Genomic DNA, 27,898 nt, shown 5'->3' on the forward strand with positions numbered 1-27,898 from the left:
TTCAGGCTTACCTTGTATAAAAGGGGACGTTCAATCCAAATCTCATGCAACCTGTGACCACCAATTGTGTGTGCTACCAACACATTACACAGCTGAGATGATAATGGTCAACACTGGTAAAAGTGGCATCCACTCCAGTAGGCAGTATTTTTTTCATTGCAATGGAGCCAGTCACTTCCCCTTTACTTGGGGTAAAAAAAAGCACCCAGAGTCCCGGAGGCTGGTTACATATACATAGGAAAACAATCCAATATAAAATAGATTTTTTAATGCAGAAAATAGTAACAAAGGCATTTTAAATAATTTTCAAAATATGGCCATTTACAACACACACAGTGTTCCATTCAAAAATAATTTGCTATAGACAAATCTTAGCTTTAAGACAAATGTTCTTATATTGTGTATACAGTTTGTTTGGCAAGGGCCAGTTTCCAAGGATTTACTAGAAAGGTTCACCTGGGAAGCTAAGCCAGACTAGAAGGAAACTGTGACAAAATGCAAAGCAGACAGAAAAACATTTCAGAATTCATCGGACACAAAAGACTTTTTTCTCCTTTAATTCCAATGCAACATAAAATCAAATTGGGTTCACTGTTGCCAAAATGATGCATCCCAGTTTTGAAGCAAGCTGCTTCAACACAAAAACAAGGATTAATTACAGAAAGCAAATGTTGCTACAAAATGGTGCCTTTCAGAAGGTAAAAACAACATACAAGTCATCCACTGGGATAGTGAAGTGTCTCTTGCCCAGTGTGCTGAATGTGTTGTACAAACATCTCATTAACCAAGTGGCAGATACACCATCAGATGGCACTTTAAAAAAAATATTCCTTTTGCCAAGGTCCAGATAATCTAACCGTGCAAAGAAAAATGAAGGCAAATTTAAGCGCAGAGCAGGTGAAAGTACAGTAAAAATACGCTTGTGATCCAAATGGGGCTTTCTTGGGTGCTCTAAGAGAATACCAAAAAGAGTCCAATTTCATGGTTTTTCAAGATTAATTATCTGTTATTGATATGATTTACCCGACTGGATTTACTTTGTATTTCTTCCAAAATCCCTTCAAGCTCTTCAATTAGTACTCGTTTTTTAAATCTATATAAAGGAAAAGAAAACAGCATTAGTGTTATGTGGCGTATCCACCACCAACCTGCTCATCCCAGAAAATACATAAATAAAAGAGCATGAAAAGTGGGTAGACATTTAGATCGTGAATATGAACCGTTGAAATTTCAAAAATCGACATTTTTCCCCGTCACTATTAGCTTAGCTTCCTTTTCCAGCCTCACTGCTGCCAGTTGTTTGTTCTAGTCGTTTTGCATCATATATCACAGATTAAGATTCACATCTATTTTCTGGTCACTAGGCAATATGAAGCAGTGCAATGAGTCATCCTGGGTAACTTCCCTTCCCTCTTCCATTTACATCAGGATGCAATTAATCTCTTGGATCTCTGCTCGACAGGAATCTCAACCACTTCATTTTTCCTTCAAGATGATACTGGTAAAAAGCAGCTCTTCCTCACTTTTCTCCCTCCTCCCAAAAACAAAACCGGTTAACACACTTCTCAAAGTTCAACCCAATTTACTTGCCATGACACATGCACCTGACCTGAAGCCCGAGGACCGAGAGTCTTAAACGAGTTCATTCACTCTATTTAGTATCTACCTATCCAACAGCATAATCTGTGGGTGTAACCATACCATCCCTTGTCACCTAAACCTAGTGCATCTATCACACATGTATTCTTTCACTCTTTTAATGTTTGAAACCAGAACAAGAGGACAACCGGTGAGACATGGTTTGATTTGATAAACTGCCTCATCAATTAGTACAACTTATCTTCACATAATGCTAAATGACAAATGTGCTACTTCTTTACTTCAGGTGAGTCAACTCACTGGACTCAACCAAGATGTCCAACTGCCCAGAAGCATTTCTATGCTCAGTCAGGTCAAAAGCTCTTGCAGCTTTCTCTTTCAAAACCTGACTGATTGCTGCTTTTTTCCTTCCTCTCTTCACAGTTGGAAAGATACCCAAATCCTTCCAACACAACGAGCTGTCCAATTATTGATAAGCGTAATTAACTGTGCATTAATTAGTCTTTTAGGTGCCTTTTTAAAAAAAATACTTTGGTTTAAAAGCCCAACATTGAAATCAACTTTTTCAAATCCTGTGACAAAAAAGATTAAAACAATTACAACATTTAACAGCTTTCCTCTGCTTTCTTTGCTTCACCATTGTGACAACATTCACCAGCTCGCCCAGAGAAGCAACTCTGCTGCAGGCAACCATTTGGGCCAACTTACCTGTCAAAGGCTAACCTCCTTAGTAGTCTCACCATTTCTCTTACTGCTATGCACCACCTGCAAACCCAGTCAGATGAATCTATCAAATTCCTTCAGAATCTCTCCCTCCAGGCTCTCCTCATTCAGGACCTCATAACAAATCTATTGCCAGCCCAGAAACCTTACTAATGGGCAATGACAGTCATCACTGAGCTTCCTGGCTGGCTTCACATTGCATAATCTAACTGACCTAAGGGAAAGTTTGAATGGATACTTTTCACCTTGGCTTCTGGAACCTTCAAGCAGCTCACTCTCTTCAAGCCTCCTGGGGACAAGAATTGTTCCCCTGCATTATAATTAATTCAATATCAAATTCCAACACTCGCTCCTCGGGTCATTGATGGACGGTTCAACTCTTTTACCATCTCTCACAGAAACCCACGTTCCCACCAAATCATTTACCATCTACCATCACTCATCATTTCTTTTTCTCCCACACCCTGCTTCCACCAATGCTCTGAATCCCACCAAATCATTCAGTGCCTCTTGTCCAACTGGCCCCCAGTATAATGCCTGGAAATGCTACTGCATGATTTCGAAGAAGGGCTATTCCACTTGGTCTCCAGGACACCTGCCAGGTGACAGAAGTGCAGCATTCTCTGGAAGTGACAGCACCCAAGGTCCACGCTGGCTCCAGTATTTGCAGAATCATATAATTAAGATGGTGGCAGCATTTCAGAAAGCTGTTAATATAAAGATGCTCACATCAGAAATAAATGTGCCAAAATGAAAGGCAAGAATGGTCAACCACAGCAACGCATACACGAATGCCACCTCAATCCCAAGCTACCCTACTGAGATCCAGCCACTACATTTACCCCCTTCCACCTCCACCTACAAATGATCAGTAAGGAATAAAGAGAGTGCACAAGCACCTAGAGGAAGTGCCAAGCAAAATGCAGTAAAATTACACAGCACCCCTCCTCAATAAAACCCACATTTGAGCCCGCTGTCCTTGCAAATTAATGCCCCATCTAGAACCTCCTTTACTCAACAAAATCCTTGAACATGTCACCTCCCAAATCTATGCCCACCTTCCCTGATACTAAACGTTTGAACCTCTCCAGTCAAGTTTCCGTCCTGCCACATTACCAAAAAGGCTCTCGAGTGAAAAACATCTTACATGAATGGGACAAAGGTAAACTATCCCGCCTCATCCTAACTGCAGCCTTTGCACAGTTGACCACATCATCCTCCTCCAACACCACTCTTCTGTCGTCCAATTGGGTGGGACTGCCCTTGCCTGGTTCCATTTTTACCTAACCAGTCGTAGCCAGAGAATCACCTGCTATGGCTTCTCTTCCCATTCCAGCATCTCAACTTCTGAAGTTCCCCAACGAAGTATCTTTGAACTCCTAGCTGCTCCTTGGCACCATCAACTGAAAGCATGTTCCACATCTACCCTGATGACATCCATCTCTACCTCACCACCACCTCTCTTGATCCTCCATTGTCTCTGATTTGTCACACTGTTTACCGACAGAGTACAGGTTGAGCAAATATTTCATCCAAAAAAATAGGAGAAAGACCAAAGCCACCGTCTTTGGTTCCTACCCCAAACTCCATTCCTTTCCCCACTTATTTTGTTAAATTTTGAAGATTTGTGTTTTAAACTGGAAAGCAATCCATTAACTTTTTTCCTTTACAAGAGTCACTGAGACGTCTGGACAGACGGGAAACAGAGAGCTGGAATAAATGGGTCTTTTTCTGGATGGCAGGCAGTTACTAGTGGTGTACCGCAGGGATCAGCGCGTAGGCCCCAGCTATTCACAATATAGATTAATGACTTGGGTAAGGGAACTAAAGGTAACATTTCCAAGTTTGCAGACGACACAAAGCTGGACGGGGGCGGGGGGGTGGGGGCAGGAAATGTGAGCTGTTAGCAGGATGCAAAGAAGCTCCAATGTGATTTGGACAAGTTGGGTGTGTGGGCAAATGCATGGCAGATGCAGTATAACGTGGATAAATGTGAGGTTATTCACTGATTGTAAAAACGGAAAGGCAGATTATCTGAATGGTGACAGATTGGGAAAGGGGGAGGTGCAACGAGATCTGGCTCTCCTTGTCCAACAGTCGCTGAAAGTAAGCATTCAGGTGCAGCAAGCAGTTAGGAAGGCGAATGGTATGTTGGCCTTCATTGCAAGAGGATTTGAGTACAGGAGCAAGGATGTCTTACTGCAGTTCTGCTATTATACAGGGCCTTGGTGAGACCACATCTGGAGTATTGTGTGCAGTTTTGGTCTCCTTATCGGAGGAAGCATGTTCTTGCCACGGAGGAAGTGCAAAGACGATTTACTCGGCTGATTCCTGGGATGGCAGGATTGACGTATGAGAGGAGATTGGGTCGACTAGGCCTATATTCACTAGAGTTTAGAAGAATGAGAGGGATCTCATAGAAACCGATAAAATTCGAGCAGGACTAGACAGGCTAGATGCAGGGAGGATGTTCCCGATGTCTGGGGAGTCCAGAACCAGGGATCATAGTCTCAGGATACAGGGTATGCCATTTAGAACCAAGATGAGGAGAAATTTCTTCACTCACAGGGTGGTGAACTTGTGGAATTCTCTACCGCAGAAGACAGTAGAGGCCAAGTCATTAAATATATTCAAGAGGTAGATAGATATATTTGTTAATGCCAAAGGAATCAAGCAATATGGGGAGAAAGCGGGAACAGGGTACTGAATTAGACGATCAGCCATGATCTTTTTTGAATGGCGGAGCAGGCCTGAAGGGCCAAACGACCTACTCCTGCACTTATTTTCTATGTTTCTACTGTGAACAGTTACCGGAAAGCACCTGTCTTCAAATAATTACCCAGCAGAGGTTGTTTTTGACTTGGGGAAAGATGTTTACGTAGTAGTGACAGGTCAAGATTTATAGGGGTCAGGAAGCTTGACTCTTGTGACATTGTTGTTGGTTTAGCCTTGGACAGCAAGTTGGGATATGGATGGTTTGAAACGACAGTTGGAGAAAGCTTGCCAAGGGAGCAAAATCCCAACTCAGTCCGTTCCAGCTCTTTGGAAAAGCCTGCCAGTTTTCTATCTCGAGAAGCTGAGAAGCAAGTGTAAGAAACTGCCTGAAACCCCTCTTACTGCATTTTCCCTGGAAAGCCTGCTCAAACTGATCTTCAATGTCGCCTGACAAAAACAGTTCCAGAAAGATCCCAGTGACAGTCTTCAACACATATTTGGGACGCCATACCAAAAAAAGGACATCTAACATTTTTTCATATCTTCTCTTTTGTCTTCAAGAATTAACAGGTATTCGGCCAATGTAATTTTTTTGTACTAGAGCTCTAAAGAGTAAATCTCTTTTCTGTTAACCAGTGTGTGTGTGTGTGTGTATATATATATATATATATATATATATATATAGAACTTTTATATTTAATTCTGTGTGTTTATGTTTTGCTACGTTACTGGTTAAGCTTTGTTTTATAATAACCTAATAATTTTGTTGTTTATTAAAGAAACCTGGTTGGTACGTTTTATTCTGGGATAAAAATAGAGTCTATGACTGACCGTATTGGTAAGTGGGAAAAAATGTAATTATATGTCATGACATGTGGAGAAGTGGAACTAGAACAAACGGTGCACTCCTCCTGCCTTGGTTGTAACATATAATTGGGGGCTCTTTGCAGATAATCCAACGCCGATGACGTGCAACTGTAAGTGCGGTAATAATAATTGAAAAGAGTAAAGATGAAAAAACAGGCTCCTTGTGCAGAAGATTAAAGATTACACTTCTGGAATGTCTCTATCAGTTACTGCAACCTTTCTGGGGAAGGAGGATGTATCCGAGTGATTTGAGAAACTTAACGAAGGTTAAACTAAAGGATTTGGCAGAACTGCTGGTGTTGAGTTAAAACCAGGAGTTAAGGAAGTGGACATAATTGAAGGAATAGCACACAAAATGGAAGGTGGTGGCAAACCAGAGGGTAGTGCAGCTGAATTAGCAAGGATTCAGTTGCAATTGGAAATGATAAAACTTGAGCAGGAACAGAAAATGGAAAAACTTAAGCTTGAACAGAAAAAGGAGGAAAAAGAATTGAAAAAAAACTTGAGTATTAAAGAGAATTAACAATGAAGAAACTTGAATTTGAAAAAGAGGAAAGGGAAAAAATACAGCATTTCAAAGAGAAAGAGAAGGAAAGGAATTCAAAGTTAAAAAGATAAAACTAAGACAAAGGGGTAGCCTCGACTCCAGTGAAAGTTCTGGTGAGGAAAGATCTGGCGCCAGCCCAGATCCCAGTGGTGAGCTGTGAGCTGTTTAAATTTGTGCAAGCCCTCCCTAAGTTTGAGGAAAGGGACGTAGAGGCATTTTAAATTTCTTTTGAGAAGATAGACAGATGAATTGGCTGAACATAAGCGGGACGCTACTTATGCAAAGCAGGTTGATGGGCAGAGCTTATGCCATGCTTTCTGAGGAGCCTTCTGCAGATTATGAGATGGCAAAAAAGGCCATTCTCGCTGCGTATGAGTTGGACCCTGAAGCTTACCAGCAGAAATTTCGGAACCTCCAGAGATTGTCTGGGCAGACTTATATAGAATTTGAGAAGGTAAAGCAAATTAATTTTGATCATTGGATATGGGCACTAAAGGTTGAGGCTACATGTGAGAACCCTAGGGAACTAATTCTCCTGGAAGAATTTAAAAATTCACTCCCTCCATTAAGAAGAACCCATGTGGAGAACCGGGAAGTTTCAATGGCCAGAAAGGTAGCAGAAATTGATGATTACGAGCTTGTTTATAAGCTCAAATCCTTTGTCCATCACCCCCACAAACCCGAAAAGAAGGCAATTCGCCGGGTACAAAAGGAGACAGCTGGGAACGCCCCAGGATCTCCTCCTCAGGTCAGAAAGGTGCCAAGGCTGGAAGTGAAGTCTGCAAGCCTAAGTGTTACCATTGTCACAAGTTGGGATACCTTCATGCAGATTGCTGGATGTTGTGGGGTAAACCCATGGGACTTATTGGGGTACACAAAGTCAATGTAGAGAAAGGGACCCTGAGCGAGAGCATGACAGATCAAGCTGCAGCTCTGACTGCAGCAGTAAGACCAAGTACAAAAACGGCTGTGAGTGCGGGGGTTGTGAATAAGATACCTGAGAGTTATAGGGAATTCTGGTCAAAAGGAAAAGCAACTCCTTATCCCTCAAGTGAGGCAGTTAAACCTATAGTTATACTTAGTGATACAGGAGCCACCCAAACTCTTTTGCTGGGGAAAGGCTTAACATTTCCACCAGAGAGCACACTGAATGCTGAGGTTTTAATGAATGGTATTGGCCTTTGGGGGCAGGGTGGGGCGGGGTTGCATATACCCGTACCTTTGAATCGGGTGCACCTAGAGTGTGACCTAATGTCTGGAACTGGAACTGTAGTTGCCCATAGTTTGCCAGTAAACGAAATTGACTTACACCTGGGGAATGAAATGGCCAGAGCAAAGGTAGTAGCTTCTGCAGTGGTCATGTAAAAACCAAGTGAAGTTAGAGACAGAACAGTTGCAGAAAAAGGTTCCAGGAATTTTTCCTTCATGTGCAGTAACCCGAGCAATGGCTAAATAAGTTCCATTGTCGGAGGTAAAGTTGGCACCACAGATGGATAACCAAATATCTGAAACGTTCTTTGGGGATTTGGATAATCTGAAAGAAATGTTCAGTAAATCTTCTCTGATCAAGGCTCAGCAAGCCGATCCAAAGTTAAGTGGCACAATGACCTCTACCAGAAGCTGAGACAAAAGGAGTTCCAGAAGGCTATTATATTAAAAATGGGATTCTGATGAGGAAGTGAAGAGCTCACAGACCTGCAGATGAAGAATGGATGGTTGTTCATCAGATAGTGATACCGCCAAAGTATTGCTAGGAACTATTAAGGATACCCCATGAAATTTCTATAGCAGGACATGTGGAGATCCGGAAGACCCATTCAAGTATAAGTCGACATTTTTACTGGCCAGGTCTTTCCAAGGAAGTGGTGCAGTTTTGTAAAACGTGCCAGATTGTGGGAAAACTGCAACCTGCCATAAAACTGGCACCTCTAATTCCCATACCTGTTTTCGGGAACCATTTAGTAGGGAGTTGGCAGACTGTGGAGGACCCTTACTGGAAACAAAAGTGGGACATCAATATACACTCTAACATGGATATGGCTACTCTGTTCCCACAGGCCATTCCCTTGAGAACAATTTCTGCTAAGGTAGTGGAAGAGAAGTTAACCCAATTCTTCACCAGATATGGATTACCGATTGAAATTCAGTTGGATCAAGGTTTCAATTTTATATCGAAAATGTTTTATCAAGTTATGGGTAATTTGGGTATAACTCAGTTAATGTCTTCAGCATACCACCCACAGAGACAAAGAGCTTTTAAAAGGTACCATCAGACCCTCAGAATGATGATTAGGGCATAGTGTCATAAATATCCCCACGATTGGGATGAAGGGCTAGAATTTCTTTTGTTTGCCACTATGGATTCACCAAATTAATCTACTGGTTTTAGACCTTTTGAATTAGTTTATGGACATGAAATAAGAGATCCTATAAAACTACTTAAAGAAAGGTTTTTAGACCAGAGACGAATCTTCTGTGCTAGATTGTGTATCTGTGTTCCGGGAATGGTTCACGAGAGCTTGCATAGTGGCTCAAGAACACCTTAAAGCTTCCCAAACAACGATGGAGAAATGGGCAGACAAGCATGCCAAGACCCAAGCATTTCCACCAGGAGATTAGGTAATACTGTCTTTACAGGGTGAACTGCTGAAAGCATGGTTCAGTGGTCCATATAAAATGGTCAAGAGAACTGGTAAAGTAAATTATTTGATTGACACCCCAGAGCGCCAGAAAAAGAACCGGCTGTGTCATATCAATATACTGAAACAATATTCTCGCAGGGAGAAGGATAAGCAAGCACAGGTATGTCAGGTAGTAGGGACAGAGAATGATGAAAAGGATACTGAGGATGAGGCAGAAGGAGGCCTAGACAATTCTCAAATTGAACCTCCGACTATCCGGTTAGCAATACTGAATTGTTAGGGAGATTGGACACTATGCTTTCATATTTAGATTGTTATGATCCTGTAGTTTTTCCAGGAAGAACGCGGTGTGCCTTTAAGGCTGGAAAAGGAGCAGTACTACTTTAAGGCAACAAGCTCCAGAGACTGAGTCAAAAAATGCATTCTTGTTGCCCCGGAATACAGCCACTCAGGACTAAAGACACGAAATTCATTGTTGTCGATTGAAGTCTGAAACTAGTTGAAAAACTGGATTTTGACAGAGACACAGACAGACAGCTGGACCAGCATATACTGAAGGAAATGAGAGCTCTCTCTCTCGGTTTATTTAAACCTTATTTATTATACTCTCAAAATTCTGATGTCAAGCCAGATTAATTTCTTAGAAGAAAATAACCAAATTCCTTTAACTACTGAACTGTAATTGTTGAAATTCATCGCTGGAAAAGAGGAGCATCAATTCAACCGCTGAATTAGACTACGGACTGTTCAACTGTTAAAGAACCTTTTTTGTCCCCCCCATCGAACAGCTGTGAGGACTTCAAGCAACCTTGGACTATTCCACATTGGAAAATTTCACTTCGACAGGAGTATAAATATGCAAGAACTCAAAAAAAATTTCTATTTTAAATGTTGTTTACATCTCAATAATGTTTAAGAATTTAGTTTTTCTAATTAAACAGTTAATTTGTTGATCTAAAGACACCTGGTTTAGTTAGCCTCATTCAGGGGTTAATAGATGGTACAATTTGGCTGGGTCTTTCTTTAATTTGGAAAGTTTAAAGTGATATGTTAGGTAATCTGTGGAGGGACGGGACTGAATCAAAGATGCGTTTCTCCCACCACGATCAGAATCGTATATTTTGATTGGGGGGGCTTTGACTTGAACGGTTGGTCGTAACAAGATACAGAACAACGAGAAGACCTAACACTACTCACAGCATTTAAAAAGGAGTCTGTAGGGATGAGCCACGATGTACAACCTTAGACACACATCATGTGGATGTAGGGGAATCCTTTCCTATAAAACAGCATCCTTATCGCTGAAGTCCAGAGAAACAGGCTCAGGTAAAAGCAGAAATCCAATACATGTTGGAAAACCACCTCATGGAATCCAGTCAAAGCAGCTGGATTCTGCATAGACTACAGAAAGGTTAATGAGGTAACAAAGACAGACTTTTACCCAATTCTTCGCTTGGAAGACTGTATTGACAGAGTGGGCAGTGCCACGTTTCTTACAAAAACATATGTGTTAAAGGGATACTGGCAAGTTCCTTTAACACTTCCAGCTAAAGATTGGCCTTCGTCACATCAGACGGTCTTTTCCAATGCCGTGTGATGCCACTTGGGCTAAAAAAAATACCCCAGCAACCTTTCAGAGACTAATGAACCAAGCGGTAGCTAGTCTTCCTAACTGTGTAGTTTACCTTGATGATGTGCTGGTATACAGTGACACTTGGAAGGACCACTTGGAATAACTAGAAAATTACAAGTGGCTGATGTAGTAACAAACATCGCCAAAACTTGAATTTGTAAAAGCAAGAGTAACCTACCTCAGGCATATAGTAGGGTAAGGACAAGTGTTGCCAAGAACAGTGAAAGTACAAGCACTGGTGGAGTTCCCCACCCCTAGGACTAAGCGAGAAATCATGAGGTTTTCGGGGATGGGTGGTTTCTACTGCAAGTTGCCACCAAATTTTAGTACTATTGCTGTCCCACTGACAGATTTACTACATAAAAAGAACACAAAGGTAGTGTGGTCAGGGGAGTGCCAAGCATCTTTTGAGAGGCTGAAAGCCATTTTGATTAATGAATCAGTGTTCATTTTTACTAAGCCCTTCAAGGTAGCAACTGATGCTAGTGACCTGGGGGTCGGTGCCGTCCTGTTACAAGACAATGAATCAGGTATAGAAAGGCCAGTGGGATACTTTTCCAAAAAGCTAAATCCACAACAAAAGACATATTCAACAGTGGAAAAAGAAACCTTAGGTTTATTATTGGCTCTTAAGCATTTTGAAGTCTATGTCCGCTACGACTAGCGACACTGGTATATACTGATCATAACCTCCTCGCCTTTGTGGAAAAATTTAAAAACCAGAATGCCAGACTATTCCGATGAAGACCGTATCACTTAAAGATCATCCACATTGCAGGCAAAATAATTTAATTGCAGATTCTTTATCTAGAATCTAACGTTACTTTGAGTTATCTGAGTGCAAAGATGGTACAAAGCAGAACTGTATTAACTACAGGTAAAGAGTGAATGAATGTGTGAAAATGTGTTGTAAACTTTTTCATCTATTTTTTTCTACACTTTGCAATGAAACACATTTAAAATGGTGTTTCATTCCTCCAAGGGAGGAGGTCTAATGATGCTTCCATTTTTTAGTTAAATTTTGAAGATGTGTGTTTTAAAATTGGAAAGGAGTCCATGGATTTTTTTTTTAAAACCAGGGTCACTGAGAGGTCTGGATTGTAAGGTTACTGGAAGGCACCCGAGTTCAAATAATTACCCAGCAGGGGTCGATTTTGACTTGCGGAAAGATATTTACAAAGCAGTAACAGGTCAAGATTTATAGGGGTCAGGAGGCTTGACTCTTGACATTGTTTTTGGTTTCGCTTTGGACAGTGAGTTGGGATATGGACAATGGTTTGAAAAGACAGTAGGAGAAAACTTGCTCAGGGAGCCAAACCCCAGCTCAGTCCATTCCAGCTCTTTGGAAAAGCCTGCCAGTTTTCCATCTCTTGAGAAGCTGAGAAGCAAGTGTAAGAAACTGCCTGAAACCTCTGTTACTGCATTTTCCCTGGAAAGCCTGCCCAAACTGATCTTCAACATCACCTGACAAGAACTGTTCCAGGAAGATCCCAGTGACTGTCGTCTACACGTATTTGGGATACCAAACCAAAAAAGGGCATCTGTTTTTTTTTTTTTAATATCTTTTTTCTTCAAAAATGAGCAAGTATTTGACCAACGTATTTTAAAAAAATTCTTTTGTACTCAAAAGGAAACTTTAATACTTCAATCAGTGTATTTAAGGTTTGCTACGATACTGATTAAGATTTCTTTCATCATAAACTGATAATTTTGTTGTTTATTAAAGAAACCTGGTTGGTGTGTTTAATTCTGGGATAAAAATAGAGTCTATGATTGACTGCATTGGTAAGTGGGAAAAAATTTAAATATATGTTGTGACCTTTGGAGAAGTGGAACTAGAATAAACAGCACGCTCCTCCTGCCTCGGTCGTAACACTAGCAATTGTCTGAAGTAGAATCAGACCATTCACAATCTTCGGTCTGTATTTGACTCAATATAAGCTCTGGGCCACATATCCACTCCATCAGCAAGACTGCCTACTTTCAACTCTCTATTGTTCCCCAACTCCACCCCACCTTGTGCATGCCCATTAGCTCGAGACTTGACTATTCCAATGCTCACCCGGCTAGCATCCCATTTTTCACCCTCCATAAACAACAGCTCATCCAAAACTCTGTTTCCTATATCCTGACTCACCAAGTTCTGTTCACCCATCACCTGTGCTTGCTGACCGACACTGACTCCTGGCTCACCATCAGCTCCATTTTAAAATTCTCATACTTGTTCTCAAATCTCTCCATAGCCTCGCCCCTCCCCATCTGTTACTGCCTACAACCCTCAGGTCTCTGTGCTCCTCCCATTCTGGCCTTGAGCACATATTCTTTGCTCCATTAGCAGCCAAACTTCAGCTGCCAAAGTTCTGAGCTCGAGAATTCCCTCCCTCAGCCTCGCCGCCTCTTTCCTTCATTAAGACCTCTCTCTTTGACCAAGCTTTTGGTGATATGTCCGAATATATCCTTACACGCGTTGGTGCATTGTGTTTGATGACACTCCTGTGAAGTGCCTTGGACATTCTACTATGTTAAAGGTGCTATATAATTGAAAAGTTTAATATAAGTTACGTGTGTAATTTTATAACTAGATAAACTGTCTAGAATTTATTTGTGGGTGCAAAATTAGGCTGCAACATAAAGAATGGTTATGGTTGGCAACTGAGGTAGTATTGGGGACAATGTTGGGGAAAGCATTCTGGAACACTTAATTGAGTACATATGGGTTCATTAAAAGGTGTTGCTAAGGTACTTAGTTGAATGTGCCATATGTGAACTTGCCACATGAAGCTTACTGGCTGCAAATTATATTCCTGTGGCAACATCCTCTTTGCCATGGTCTGTGTCTAGCTCTGGCTTTCATTGAAGGTGACATTCCCTTCTTCATGGTTAAGCCCCTTCATATTGCAAAACTGTACGAGACAAGCAACAGACGATGTTTTTTTTAATTCATTCATGGGATGTGGGCGTCGCTGGCTAGGCCAGCATTTATGCCCATCGCTAATTGTCCTTGAGAAGGTGGTGGTGAGCTGCCTTCTTGAACCGCTGCAGTCCATTTGGGGTAGGTACACCCACAGTGCTGTTAGGAAGGGAGTTCCAGGATTTTGACCCAGCGACAGTGAAGGAACAGCGATATAGTTCCAAGTCAGGATAGTGTGTGGCTTTGAAGGGAACTTGCAGGTGGAGGTGTTCCCTTGCATTTCTGCCCTTGTCCTTCTAGTTGGTAGAGGTCGCGGGTTTGGAAGGTGCTGTCTAAGGAGCCTTGGTGCGTTGCTGCAGTGCATCTTGTAGATGGTACACACTGCTGCCACTGTGCGTCGGTGGTGAAGGGAGTGAATGTTTGTGGATGGGGTGCCAATCAAGCGAGCTGCTTTGTCCTGGATGGTGTCGAGCTTCTTGAGTGTTGTTGGAGCTGCACCCATCCAGGCAAGTGGAGAGTATTCCATCACACTCCTGACTTGTGCCTTGTAGATGGTGGACAGGCTTTGGGGAGTCAGGAGGTGAGTTACTCACCACAGGATTCCTAGCTTCTGACCTGCTCTTGTAACCATGGTATTTATATGGCTACTCCAGTTCAGTTTCTGGTCAATGGTAGCCCCTAATGCCATTGAATGTCAAGCGGAGATGGTTAGATTCTCTCTTGTTGGAGATGGTCACTGCCTGGCACTTGTGTGGCGCAAATGTTACTTGCCATTTATCAGCCCAAGCCTGGATATTGTCCAGGTCTTGCTGCATTTCTACACGGACTGCTTCTGTATCTGAGGGGTCACGAATGGCGCTGAACATTGTGCAATCGTCAGTGAGCATCCCCACTTCTGACCTTATGACTGAAGGAAGGTCATTAATGAAGCAGCTGAAGATGGTTAGGCCTAGGACACTACCCTGAGGAACTCCTGCAGTGATGTCCTGGAGCTCAGATGATCGACCTCCAACAACCACAACCATCTTCCTTTGCGTTAGGTATGACTCCAACCAGCGGAGAGTTTTCTCCGATTCCCATTGACTCCAGTTTTGCTAGGGCTCCTTGATGCCATACTCGGTCAAATGCTGCCTTGATGTCAAGGGCAGTCACTCTCACTTCATCTCGAGTTCAGCTCTTTTGTCCATGTTTGAACCAAGGCTGTGATGAGGCTGATTGCAGTATTGCCCTGCCAGAGTTTTATCAAAGCGCCACTTCGTGTCCATTGAGACATTTGAAATGCTGCTTGAAAATCTCTGCTATGCTCTAAAAGGATAGCAGTGGCTGTATGGGTTTCATTATGGTGCTTTGCTTTGGTCAGTGGCTTAGGCAAGAAGGACATAAACCATGGCTGAAGGGGTTAACTTGTGTCATCCATGCAGTTCATCTTCGCATTCAATGAATGTTTTACAATGAAAGTATGGATTATTGCCTGGGATGCAGACAGTAACTGGCATGATCTGGTACTCCTCAACAATGATGGAGTGGAATAAAAACAAAAAATGCTGGAAATACGCAGCAGGTCTAGCAACATCTGTGGAGAGAGAAGCAGAGTTAACATTTCAGGTCAGTGACCCTTCTTCAGAACTGAAATATTAGAAATATAAAAGATTTTAAGCAAGTAAAGCGGGGGGTGGGGCAAGAGTTAACAAAAGAGGTGTTGATAGTGCAAGGTCACAGAGAATACCTGACCAGAAGGTCATGGAACAAAGGCAAATGGTATGTTAATGGTGTGCTGAAAGACAAAGCGTTAGTACAGAGAGGGTGTGAATAGATTGCAAAGCACAAAACACTCCAAGCACTAACATTAAATTTTTTTTTAAAAAACAGCAACAGTGGGTAGGCACAGTAGAAACAAACTAAGCACACTAAAATGGCTAAAATAAAATAACCAAATAAAAAAGAATAACTAAACATAAAAAGGTAGGGCCCATCATGCTCTTAAATTATTGGATTCAATGTTCAGTCCGGCAGGCTGTAGTGTGCCTAATTGGTAAATGAGATGCTGTTCCTCGAGCTTGCATTGATGTTCACTGGAACACTGCAGCAATCCCAGGACAGAGATGTGAGCATGAGAGCGGGGTGGGGGGTGTTGAAATGGCCAGCAACCGGAATCTCGGGGTCATGCTTTCGGACTGAGTGGAGGCGTTTCGCAAAACGGTCACCCAGTCTGCGTTTGGTTTCCCCAACGTAGAGATGACCACATTGTGAGCAGCGAATACAGTATACTACATTGATACTACAGTATCGCTGCTTCACCTGAATGGAGTGTTTGGGGCCTTGGATAGTGAGGAGAGAGGAGGTAATGGGCAGGTATTACACCTCCTGAGATTGCAGGGGAAGGTGCTGTGGGAAGGGGATGAGGTGGTGGGGGTAATGGAGGAGTGGACCAGGGTGTTGCGGAGGGAACGATCCCTTCGGAATGCAGACAGGGGAAGGGAGGGGAAGACACGTTTGGCAGTGGCACACGCTGGAAGTGGCGGAGGACGATCCTTTGGATATGGAGGCTGGTGGGGTGGAAAGTGAGGACAAGGGGAACCTTGCTGCAGTTCTGGGAGGGAGGAGAAGGGGTGAGGGTAGAGGCGCGGGAAATGGGCTGGACATGGTTGAGGGCTCTGTCAACCACAGTGGGGTGGGAATCCTCAGTTGAGGAAAAAGGAAGACATATCAGAAGCATTGGTCATGGAAGGTAGCATCATCAGAGCAGATGCGTCGGAGACGGAGAAACTAGGAGAATGGAATGGAGTCCTTACAGGAGGCAGGGTGTGAAGTGGTGTAGTCGAGGTAGCTTCGGGAGTCGGTGGGCTTATAATGAATATTAGTAGACAGCCTATCCCCAGAGATGGAGACAGAGAAGTCAGGGAAGGGAAGTGTCGGAGATGGACCATATGAAGGTGAAAGAAGGTTAGATATTAGAAGCAAAGTTGATAAAGTTTTCAAGTTCCGGGCGGGAGCAGGAAACGGCACCGATACAGCCATCAATGTACCGGAGAGAGTGTTGGGGGAGGGGGCCTGAGTAGGACTGGAACAAGAAATGTTCAACATATCCCACAAAAAGACAGGCATAACTAAGACCCATGCGGGTACCCATAGCAACACCTTTTACTTGAAGGAAGTGAGTGGAGTTGAAGGAGAAGATGTTCAATCTGAGAACAAGTTCAGCCAGGCAGAGGAGGGTGGTGGTGGATGGGGACTGGTTGGGCCTCTGTTCGAGGAAGAAGCGGAGAGCCCTCAAACCATCCTGGTGGGGGATGGAGGTGTAGAGAGATTGGACGTCCATAGTGAAGAGGTGGCGGTTGGGGCCAGGAAACTGGAAATTGTCAAAATGACGTAGGGCGTCAGAAGGGTCACGGATGTAGGAGGGAAGAGACTGGACCAGAGGAGAAAAGATAGAGTCAAGATAGGAAGAAATAAGATCAGCGGGGTAGGAACAAGCTGAAACAATGGGTCTGTTGGGACAGTCCTGCTTGTGGATTTTGGGAAGGTGGTAGAAGCGGGCTGTCTGGGGTTGCTGGACTATGAGGTTGGAAGCTGCAGAGGGAAGATCTCCAGAGGAGATGAGGTCAGTGACAGTTCTGTGGACAGTAGCTTGATGTTCAGTGGTGGGGTCATGGTCCAGGGGGAAGGAGGAAGAAGTGTCTGAGAGTTGGCGTTGAGCCTCTGCAAGGTACAGGTCAGTACGGCAGACAATAACAGCACTACCCTTATCTGCAGGTTTGATGACCATGTCGGGGTTAGACCTGAGAGAATGGAGCGCGGCAAGTTCAGAGGGGGGCAGGTTAGAGTGAGTGAGGGGGGCAGAGAAATTGAGACGGCTGATGTCTCGCCAACAGTTTTTAATGAAAAGATCAAGAGCAGGTAAGAGGCCAGAGGGAGGGGTCCAGGTAGAGGAAGAATGCTGGAGGCAGCAGAATGGGTCTGCTGGTCGGGGGGAGGACTCCTGGTCAAAGAAGTGAGCCCGGAGGCGAAGGCGACGGAAGAAGAGCTCAACGTTATGCCGAGCATGATATGACGGATGGAATCTCTTTCAGTTCATAGAGATTATCAGGTTCTGGGTGCAATGACTACCATATGGGAATCAATGGTCTCTTGGTAATCCAAAAATACTATGTGAATTGGCCAATTATGCCATGCTACTATTCAGTTGGCAAGAAAATGAATGAGCTCAGCATTAAAAATGAATTAATTACTAGCACGACACATCTGTGCGCTGCAAATTGGTTTGTATTAAAGATATCCCATGTGGGAGCCTACTAGGAGCCTTAGGCAGTACTGATCTTGACTGTCCATGTTGGATTTCTAAGAGGGCGGGGGACATTGACCACAGATCTGTTTGCAGCTGATGGCACTGTTCTGCAAATACTTCCTATGTAGGGGTACAGTAGCATACAGGTTATGTTACTGAACTAGTGATCCAGAATACATCTAAATACTTAAAGATGTATTTATTGTGTCAAAGCCTTTTTGTAAAGCATTTTTCAAAAGACTTAACATGCTCATTTCATATAGTCATAAACTGTGCCAGCCACAATTGCATATTAATGCAGTAAAGAGGGTGTGCAATAACATCTGGGTTATGATTTGAATTAAAGATCTTACAGCAAGCCAAGGTACTGGCCAGAAGCACAAAGTACATCAGCCAATGTACCTGGCTGCTGTGTATCTAGGTTTCTTTAACAAGACATGGCCTCAGAGGATTGTTTGCTTCAATACCAGATATTGCCAAAACTACTTTAATATTAGCACATCTACTTAGATGAGGGCCACTGCTGCCTCCTGTTTTAAAGCTGAGGTCAAGGTTGAAAAGATATTCAGTTGGTGTTTTGAGGATAGCACAGTTGAATTGTTATAATTCACCTTCAGTGTAGTCTGCATACGTTTGTTTTGAATGCACTGGGGTTCCACAATTTGTGCTCATGTAAAGAGAGCAGAGATCTTGATTTTGCAACATGTCAAGCTTCAACAGTAATCAGTTTGAAATTAGTACATGCATTATAAAAAAATGATGCAAGCATGGAAGGTGGCGCAAGCACTTTCACTGCGGCAAAGTTTTGGTCATACGAAGTGCAACTTCTAAATATGAACTGAGAGACCAACAAGTTCGAGATGACCCAAGTTAACTTCCATCAGCATGCCACAATTTCAACATGTCTGGACCAGAAAACAAAATACAACAGTCCTCCAAACAGAAGCTGCTACAGACAGTAAAGAACACCAAGAGAAAATCAAAAAAACTTATGAACTTCAAAATAAAAGGCTACAAAATATCATTCATGGGGAAATTGTTAGCTCTAGTACTGTTGCTGAGAGTGGGAAAATAATTCAGAATGATACTGAATTATATATATGTGATAAGCAACACCTGCATGACTAATTTGCGGTTGAAAAGAACAGTATACTGCTTACTCACCCTCCCCTTCCCAAATTGGAATTTACAAGGATGGGTGAATTTGGAAAATATCTATTTCTGAATAAAGCCAGATGAGATGCCAGATTTTCTGATTTTTTGTTCTTTAGTGGGCTTGGGCAATTTATACCACTTTCTAAAAAGTATCCAAAATAATCAATCAGGTATGAACTGAAGGAACAAAAATAAGGTTATAAGTGGTTCTTAAAATGAAAGATGACAACAGATCAGTCTGAAATGTGAATGGGACAAGGCATTTAAAAAAAAAATCCTGATTATGCTACTACAAGTATGTATTTGTTTAACTTGGTCGCTTTTGATAATTAACTTAAGCTTTATTGGACATGATAGACTGACCTTTCATTGATATTCCAAATGTCTATTAATAAGAAATTACCTTGCTGCCTCTTTAATGACATTTTGCACAAACACCATTCGGGTCTCCAAACTGCCTTGCACTAGTTTCAATAAATAGAAGATATTTTCATAATCTGAAAGGAAAAAACAATGATCAAATAGGCAACACTGCTGGAACCCATTATAGTTTTTTTCTAAAACACAAACATTATACGTTAGTACCAATTTTTTTTTTTACTGTGGCATACTTGGATGAACGTTGTGATACCCTCCAACCAATCCTATATTTGTGTAATGTCTAGTGACAATGGGATTATGCCCCCACACACATTAATATTCTGACTCCTGCATCCCGAACATGCCACAGAACAGAAATGGAAAACTGAACAAGGGGTTTTAGTTTGATTGTTACTATTATGGATTATGACAGACCCCCTGCCCCCAACCATGCCAGTCAGCAGCAAGATGCATTATGATGAATACGACTGCAAATAGCACAAGTACTGGGAGAAGATCTCAGGATGCTTGGCCCCTTCAGAAAAGCTTGATCCATTTCATAGATTCCAACTTCAATGTAACACTCCAATCTTTTCTTTTTCCCTAACCCGCAGAGACTATTTAGCAAATATGAGGAAACAAAAAGGATTACTTTTCTCCAATTAATGTTTAAAATTAATATGGCTTTTTACAAAAGAATGTCTCCTTACCTGCTACATATTTTATACATCAAAGATCACCGCAGAACCTGTTCTAGCACACACAAGTTTTTGTATTGTCAAAAACGTCTATTTACATCAGAATCACTTTCAATCCAAGTTAACACCCAAAGGAGGTTGATTGCTGATACCATCTTCAGTGAGTGATCGGAGACAGGGCAAATCTGGCAGATTTAGGTCTTATTCACAACAGATAATACCTAGCACTTTTGCAATGAAGAAAGCTGCCTCTTTGAGTTGTATGGTGCACAACAGGCATCAGCATATTGCCTGGTTGCTGCAATTCAGGTGTTGCCTTTCCTTCCAGAGAACTTTGATTCAGTACGAGGGGCAAGAGCATTAAGATTTTTGGGAAGAAAAACTTCAACAGAAAACTCTCGAGTGCAACCATCTCCACAGTTTAGAAACAAATCTACTGTATGTACCAAATCAAAAAGCCTTCTTGGTTTCTACACAGCATTTAGTTTTATGAAACCTCAAGTGCAAACATTCCAGTACCAAAAACAGAATTTGTGCTGTAAGGTAGTGAGAGAGATGGACAGATTATTTAGAAAGTCATGGTAACTCACATTTAAGATGGAAAGCATGCAATGCGTTGAAAACTGAAATGGCTCCCAAGACATTTTTTCTAACCCACAGGGCAGAAATCTTAGATCAAGAACTCATGAAGGAAGGCTCTCCTTAATGGGCCAGTGCATTTGAGATGGGATTGGGAATCTGCAATGTTTTGTCAGCTCTAATATAAACTGTATTATATTAGAATGATTTAACTGTTTCCATCGTCCTCCATGTAAAATTGAGTTTTAATTTCCGGGTCTCATGTCTGGTCGAGATGCTTGGAAACTGTAGGGGACGGGTGCCACTATCCCAAGTTATCACCCATTGTCTACCAAGATACTGGACAGTTGATATTGTCTGCGCTTTTAACAAAGCAAGTTCAAAATAACTTTCCTTCAGTGGCCAGCAGTGCAGCCACATACAACAAATCCAATAAGTGGATGGCACGTTTGTTACAGTAGCAGTCATGTCAGGATATAGCCAAGAGGGGCTGGGAGAACAGTGGAGTCTAACAGTTATCTGAGTTTTCTGCATTGGTAACAATCACTTACACTGCACTGTATTCTGTTAATATCTTGGATTATGCAAATTTCCAATTATAAAAACCTGATCACCAGTTTAAGCCTGTACACGGTGCTATTAGCAAGAGATAGGAGATTTAGTGGGCATCCACCATGGACCTCAGTAAGTAATTTACTGTGATTGGGTTTAATTACCAGACCACAGTTACAGTAGTAGCACAGTACAGCAGAGAGCAAATAGTGCAGGTTTCAGCTTGAGAGACATGGTCTGCTTAAGAAAACAAGTCAACCCATTTGAAACAAAAAAGAAGTGTCGGGAAAGGCCCGAAAGTAAGGATCCTGACTGCTTCTTCAGTTATTGGTGATACTCCCTGTCCAATGGTTACAGGGTACATTAAAATCCACTGGCACAATCAGAAAATGAGAGATCACTCAATTCCCCCTTTTGGTGTGCGCAAAAATGCCGGTCACTTTTTCAAACACGAGAGTCCGCATACGTCGAAGTAATTACATAAGAAACATTTAAGGGCTGTGGAAGCTCAATTATTGAGCATGTCAAGACAGAAATCAATAAATTTCTGGATACTAATGATATCAAGGGATATGGGGATAGCGCGGGAAAGTGGCATTAATGTAGATGATCAGTCATGATCTAGTTGAATGGCGAAGCACGCTCGACGGGCTGAATGACCTACTCCAGTTTCTATATTCCTATGTGCCTATGATGGTGTGACACAAATGCAAATCAACCTTTTCCCAAAAGGTTGCAAACCCCAAAACAAGTTCCCCCATTCTAAGTCTTGAAATGTCAACTACTCACTGACCTAGAATCATTGTTTGGATTTGGATCTTGAAAGACTGCAGGTTGGGTCCTCATGCAGCTCTTTTACTATTACTGAACTATTGCTGAATGATGTCACTTGAATTCTGTTGTGACAATTTCGTGGTCACAAAATAGATTCTGATTGTACTATATTCAAAAAAGCCCATTTGTCCCATAGCATGTGTTTGCATTGGAAAGGAAAGAATATGGTTTTAGAACAAACTATCAAAAAGTTGGATCACTTTAGCTAAGCAAAGGTGATGTCTCACTGGCAGATCTAATACATTCATATCCAGGATATCACAAGCTCTTCGGAACTGTAATATAACTGTTCACACAGTCAATAAAGACAAATTGCATAAAGCTTGCCTAATTTACTTATTCACTAAAAAGGGAGTGGGGGAGGGGGAAAATTTCTACAAATCAAATATAATTCTGCAAAATCTGTTGGTGCAGTATTAGGTCAGATCCTAGGAATTATCTTGTTTTTCAGAAACCAACTTCCAAAATGTGGGGAGAATGAAGTTGGTATCGTCCTTGATAAGTGAGGTCAACATGTTCCCAAGAGAAAAGGACAGCAGGAGGGCAAAATGACAGGTCAGAAGTATAACAGACAATGGTGGCTCCTACAGCTCACTTTAAATTCAGTTTTCCCTTAATTGACCAATGGATTTTTGCCTCTTCTAGGAAAGGGCGTTATTATAGGGTGAGAGGACAGTATGCAAGATGAGACTGTTCAAGAATGGGCAAACCTGCTGGATGTTTACAAAAACAGAAAATGTTGGGGTTTACATGTCTGCCAGCAACTGTGCAAATAAAACCCGTCTCTTCTCTTTGCAGATGCCAACAGACCTGCTGTTCCTCGTATTTCATGTTTCTATACCTGATCAATAGTCGGTCTTACCTGAATATCTTTTGGGTACACTTTGCAAACTGAAAAATCTAAACGCTCAATTCCCCAGCTGGAAGGATGCCAGAGTTTAAACAATTAACTTCAAAACCATTCAAGGTAGTGACTAAGTGGGTGGTTCCTCGTGCTTGATTCACACGATTAGCTTTCCCTAGAGATACAGTGAGGGTAGTGATGGAAACAGCTCTCTGGAGTACAGGTTATGATGCAAATAATCCAATCCGCTATCACAATCAACTGACTTAAGGTGGATTTTCCCAATTGAAGACTGGAGGAACTGTCTATAAGGAAAGTCTTCTTGAAGGTGGTGGTTTTGATTTCTTGCCCTCGATCACATTTGCTAATGTGAGGAAAACCTTCTCCCCCTCACTGATGCATCTCGTGGCCAGCAGGGTGCAGGAGATAGCTTGTCTCGGCAACCTATAATAAATTCATATCTCACCCTAGTCAACTTTAAGCAGGAGGTAATTCTGCACTGCAAACTACATTTAATACAGGCTACTTTGGAGACTGCTTTTGTTACCCCTCTTAATACCAACAGAGACTGAGACCTTACAACTGGCTTCAGTGCCCCAGGTTAGGGAAGTGACAAAATCAACTACTGTTGACTGTAATTCAATGACAGATTGTAGAAAATGTGTATGGATGACTATCAAATAACATGACCAGGCTCAGCTGGGTCTTCCACTGCATAACAGCTTAACACCCAAGTTCACATTCTGAACAGATCTGTGGAACTGTGCTCAGCCAGACTACGCGTGTTCATGCAAGGAAGAGAAACACCAGGGAAAATCTCCCAAGCATTTAGGATAACCTGACCAGTTCTCATTTTTAGCTATTTCTTAAGAAATACTTTTTTTTTTGGTAATTATAATCAGAAAATATTGAGAAGGGAATTCTGTTTTTGATCTACTCACCAGCCAAGCGGTATTATGACTATAAGGGCTGGGAAAAGCAGTGACCACTAATATTGTACCCAAGAAGCTGATAAGGATTAAATGTTAAAACTTGATGCATACTTGTTAATAGATTGGAAGTTGACGACCATCACCAGAGAATCGTAGTGTACTCTTAAATGCAATTGTACATGTCTAATCCACAGATCCAAATTGGTGCAGTTCTGCACAGCTCATTTCTCAAATAGTCACAGGAAGATTGGGAAAGAGACTAAACGTGGAAAAGCTAAAGAGGATTGAGGAAGTCACAGGTAGCTACATCAAGTGAGGAAAAGAAAATCACATGAAGCAATGAGGCAATGCAAGGGCAAATTCAATGGGACTGCTTTACTGGATCAGAGCCTCGCCAAGTGGAAGTGCAATTCACACAATGAGCTTTAATATAATGGCATCCCAAATGTCCAACCCCAGCACCTCTGGAACCAGGAACACAAGCTTGCTGTATTTGCCTATTGGTCTCAACAACAAACATTCTGAACAATTCCAATATGGAGCAGATTGCTGCAGACAGTCACTCCTGTGGAGCAAAACTAATGATATGTTATTTTTCAAACATACTTACGCCTGCCTGGTTTACGGATCTCCTTAAAAATTTGTGCCCTTAGTTCTGTGTTAGTCTCTTGCTGCTTTGACTTCATAAGTGTTTTAATGGCATTTGGTGAAGATCTGTTCAAAAGGCCATCCTGACATATTTCACTGTCCTTTGATTCCTCATGGTTAAGCTCAACACTGCCGATTGAATTACTGACTACTAAAATACCACTGTTCATCTGATGATTTGTTAATTCTTCTGTGGACTCCACACAGCCAGATGTTGAGTGGATTAAAGATGGTGCTGACTCAAGTCCGTGTGTTGGAATTTCATCTTGAAGTGGGTCTGCAATATTATTTTCAACATAGTCAACGCAGAGAGTCTGGTTTTCTTCAGCTTCTGGAAAGGAGAAACACGCGATAATAGAACTCCAAATAGACACAGACTTTTTTTTTTATATTTACCTGAAACATGCACTTTTAAAAAATAACGTTGTCCCATAGTTCTTTTTAAGTGCCATCTTGCTTCAGTATTAGCATTCTCACCATAATCAAAAGATCGTGGGTTCAAGCCTTAAAACTGGACTTGCACCCATAATCTAGGCTGGCACATCAATGCAGTACTGAGGGAGAACTGCACTGTTGGTGTTACTGTCTTTTGGATGAGATGTTAAACTGAGGACATAGCTGCCTGTTCAGGTAGATGCAAAAATCTCATAACACTTTATCGTAGAAAAGCCATGAGTTCTCCCAGTCTCCCTGCTAACTTTCGACACTCAAGCAACATTGCCACAGCAGATTAACTGATCAGTACTGTTTTAAGGATCTTGCTGTGGACAAACTGGCTGCCATGGTCGCCTACACAACCACAGCTACTACACTTCAAAAGTAATTAAATTGCAGGTGCTTTGGGACATCCTGAGACTGCAAGTGCAATAGAAATTCCCTCTAAGCCCATATGCCAGATACAATACCCAAGACAAAATGAAGTATTGTTGTTTGATGTGTAATTGATTTTTGTTATAGTACAGATCGGATTAAAGACTAGGTTCTTTCAAAATGAACTAGCTTATTCTGAACAGATGTTATATCTGAGACAAGCATCCAAGTCAGGACCAAGTTACTCAATTAAATTAAATTAAAAGGTTCCTTGTGAAATTTAATGAATTGGCAGCTCTATCTGAGCTTAAGAAAGAGATCATAAATTTCCTCATCTGAGTCAAAGTTTAAGAATATCTGCAGTATTTTACTTTTATTTCAGAATATCTCAATCTGTTTCATTTCGATTAAGGGGTTTGTCTGAAACCAGAAAGATACATTGGACATAGTACAGGGAGAGTTAGCCATAAATCTTCAAACTCAGTTGATTCAGGGACACAGACAGGTTTGGTGTGACAGACACAAGTATTATTTTCTATCGCCGGAGGAGATATAGTGAAGGTACAGTGTCTCACTTAAGCTGATGTACCAATTTACAATACAAAAAACCCATTTGGCTGTTTTCTGTTGAAGCCATGGTCTACTGGAGCATTTATTCTGCTACCAATCAAGCTCGAGGAAGATCTCTAAGGCAGGTGATGCAACAAGTTAACCAAAATACAATTACAGGATTTTCAGTTCAACCCAACTACTTAGGCTAGATATTGGGTAAGTAAAGGCACACTCCATTTCAAAGGAGGAAGGAGTTTGCTTATCAGTGACCCGACATACTGAGGCACAGAAACATAATTGGGGCAAAACTTCAACAAAAAAGCACAGGTCTTCCTGTCAAACAAGCAAATGGTGCAGTAAATTCAGGCGAAGGGTAGATGCGCAGTTAAACACAAATATTCAAAAGCTGCTGTCGGAGTTGCACCATTCTGCTATTATTTCTGCAAGAACGACATCTTGCTGACTGTCTCACCATTGAAATGCATTGAATGATGTGAAGTTGCTGTAGTTGTGCAGTACATACCAACTAAACTTACCACAAAGTCTTGTCTATTCCAGTCTAAGTACCCTCTTAACGACGTGGTAAGTGTAAACTACTGCCAAAAAAATTCTCTGGCGCTACAAATTAACTATTGAAAGTGTGGAGACTCATGCCTCCCGTTTATAACTGTTGGAGGTGTTGAGTCAAATTCTAAATTTCAGTTTTTCTTTAAACTTTGCTTCTCCCCCTCTGGACACTGTTGGATTCCCTCCTACAGCAAAATCTGTCCTGATGCAATTTATTATGGCATCGAAAACAAATCGGTTGAGAACAAGAACTACTGTTGCCAACAGTGCTGTCACACTCAAGATATTAAAAAGTTAAGACGAGTTATGCTGGAAGCCAATTTAAATTCACCTGTTAAATGTAAAATTGCAGCACAATAACCTCACTGAGCATACTTAATGTTAGCAATTTGAAAACCTTTGAAGTGAATAAACTCCTTCAGCACCACAGAACCAAACGATGTTACTTACAGATTAGTCGCTGAAAAATAAAGGGACGCAAAATGGATGCTAAGTTACAATCATCCAATGTTGGGGTTCTCAATCAGGCTTCCGCGAAAAGATTTCAGGGCTTCTACCAAATCAGACTCAGAATTCCAGAACAAAACGCACCAACAGGAGCTCTGCAGAAGTGCCGGCTGGTGAACTTAAAATCATTTACTAAAGCAAGTTGACTGCTGCACTCGCAGAAGACAGCCCTGATCCTCATGGTTTCAACAGACCTGCCTTGATAGATTTTGGGAACCACCAGCCAGTTTTCTGACGGCCAACTGGGTTAGTTCCATTAGCACTATGTCCCCCCTTTGCACAAGCCAACTTAAACAGCACAGACAAGACGGGCAGCTTTGAGCCCACGGATGTGTCAGCTTTAACTTTTGTCATTATGTCCAGCAAAACTGCACGCAGGCTAAGCATTGCCTTCTCCACCTCAGCAAGCCCTTTCCCCTGCCATTGACCCAGAGAAGATCCGATGTTCTGAACCAAAGCGAGCAGAAAACTGGGTCAACACACCCTCTTGCCCGAGTCAATTGGGGCCAGCGCAGCCAAATAGCACGTGGCAGTGCAAGCGCTTTCCAATGAGCAACTCCCGAGGAAACTGGACTCAACTCTGGAGCAAAATGCCTCCGACCGGGGCTGTATGAGGGAGGGAATGTACAATGGGAGATGAACCAAGGTAACTCCAAGCCTCTGCCCCCAGAGGACAGCACTCTCTCAGGAAGGTAACTAACCAACTATTGAGAACAGAAAGTGCCGGAAATACTCAGTAGGTCTGGTGTTTTGAGGGCGCGCGCGGGAAAGTGTGGCTGTTACATAAAAGAATTAAATCAGTATAGTCGCCTGTGATAAAGACATAAGGGTAGACTTCAAAGTTAGTTTCACATCAACATCTTCGGTGGCAGCTGCAGAATCTCAGTAAATAATATGCTAAACTCCTTTTGGTCACTGGGACACCCAATTTGCTGGAC

General features: G+C 42.0%; 1 protein-coding gene across 2 annotated transcripts in view; it reads right to left on the reverse strand.

Annotated features, from left to right (window-relative positions):
* Nucleotides 1-267: 267 nt before the first annotated feature.
* Nucleotides 268-27,898, reverse strand: part of LOC137374367 (integrator complex subunit 6-like) — a 134,997-nt gene continuing 107,366 nt past the window's right edge. For both annotated transcript variants that reach the window (XM_068040336.1, XM_068040335.1), the window contains exons 16-18: nucleotides 24,487-24,855; nucleotides 19,481-19,574; nucleotides 268-1,093 (exon numbers count right to left, since the gene is read on the reverse strand). In XM_068040336.1, coding sequence (XP_067896437.1) covers nucleotides 1,000-1,093; nucleotides 19,481-19,574; nucleotides 24,487-24,855 — 557 coding nt within the window. In that variant the 3' untranslated portion in view covers nucleotides 268-999. The remainder of the gene's footprint in view (nucleotides 1,094-19,480; nucleotides 19,575-24,486; nucleotides 24,856-27,898) is intronic.

Source organism: Heterodontus francisci, chromosome 10 (assembly GCF_036365525.1).
Source record: "Heterodontus francisci isolate sHetFra1 chromosome 10, sHetFra1.hap1, whole genome shotgun sequence".
Classification (NCBI taxonomy): domain Eukaryota; kingdom Metazoa; phylum Chordata; class Chondrichthyes; order Heterodontiformes; family Heterodontidae; genus Heterodontus; species Heterodontus francisci.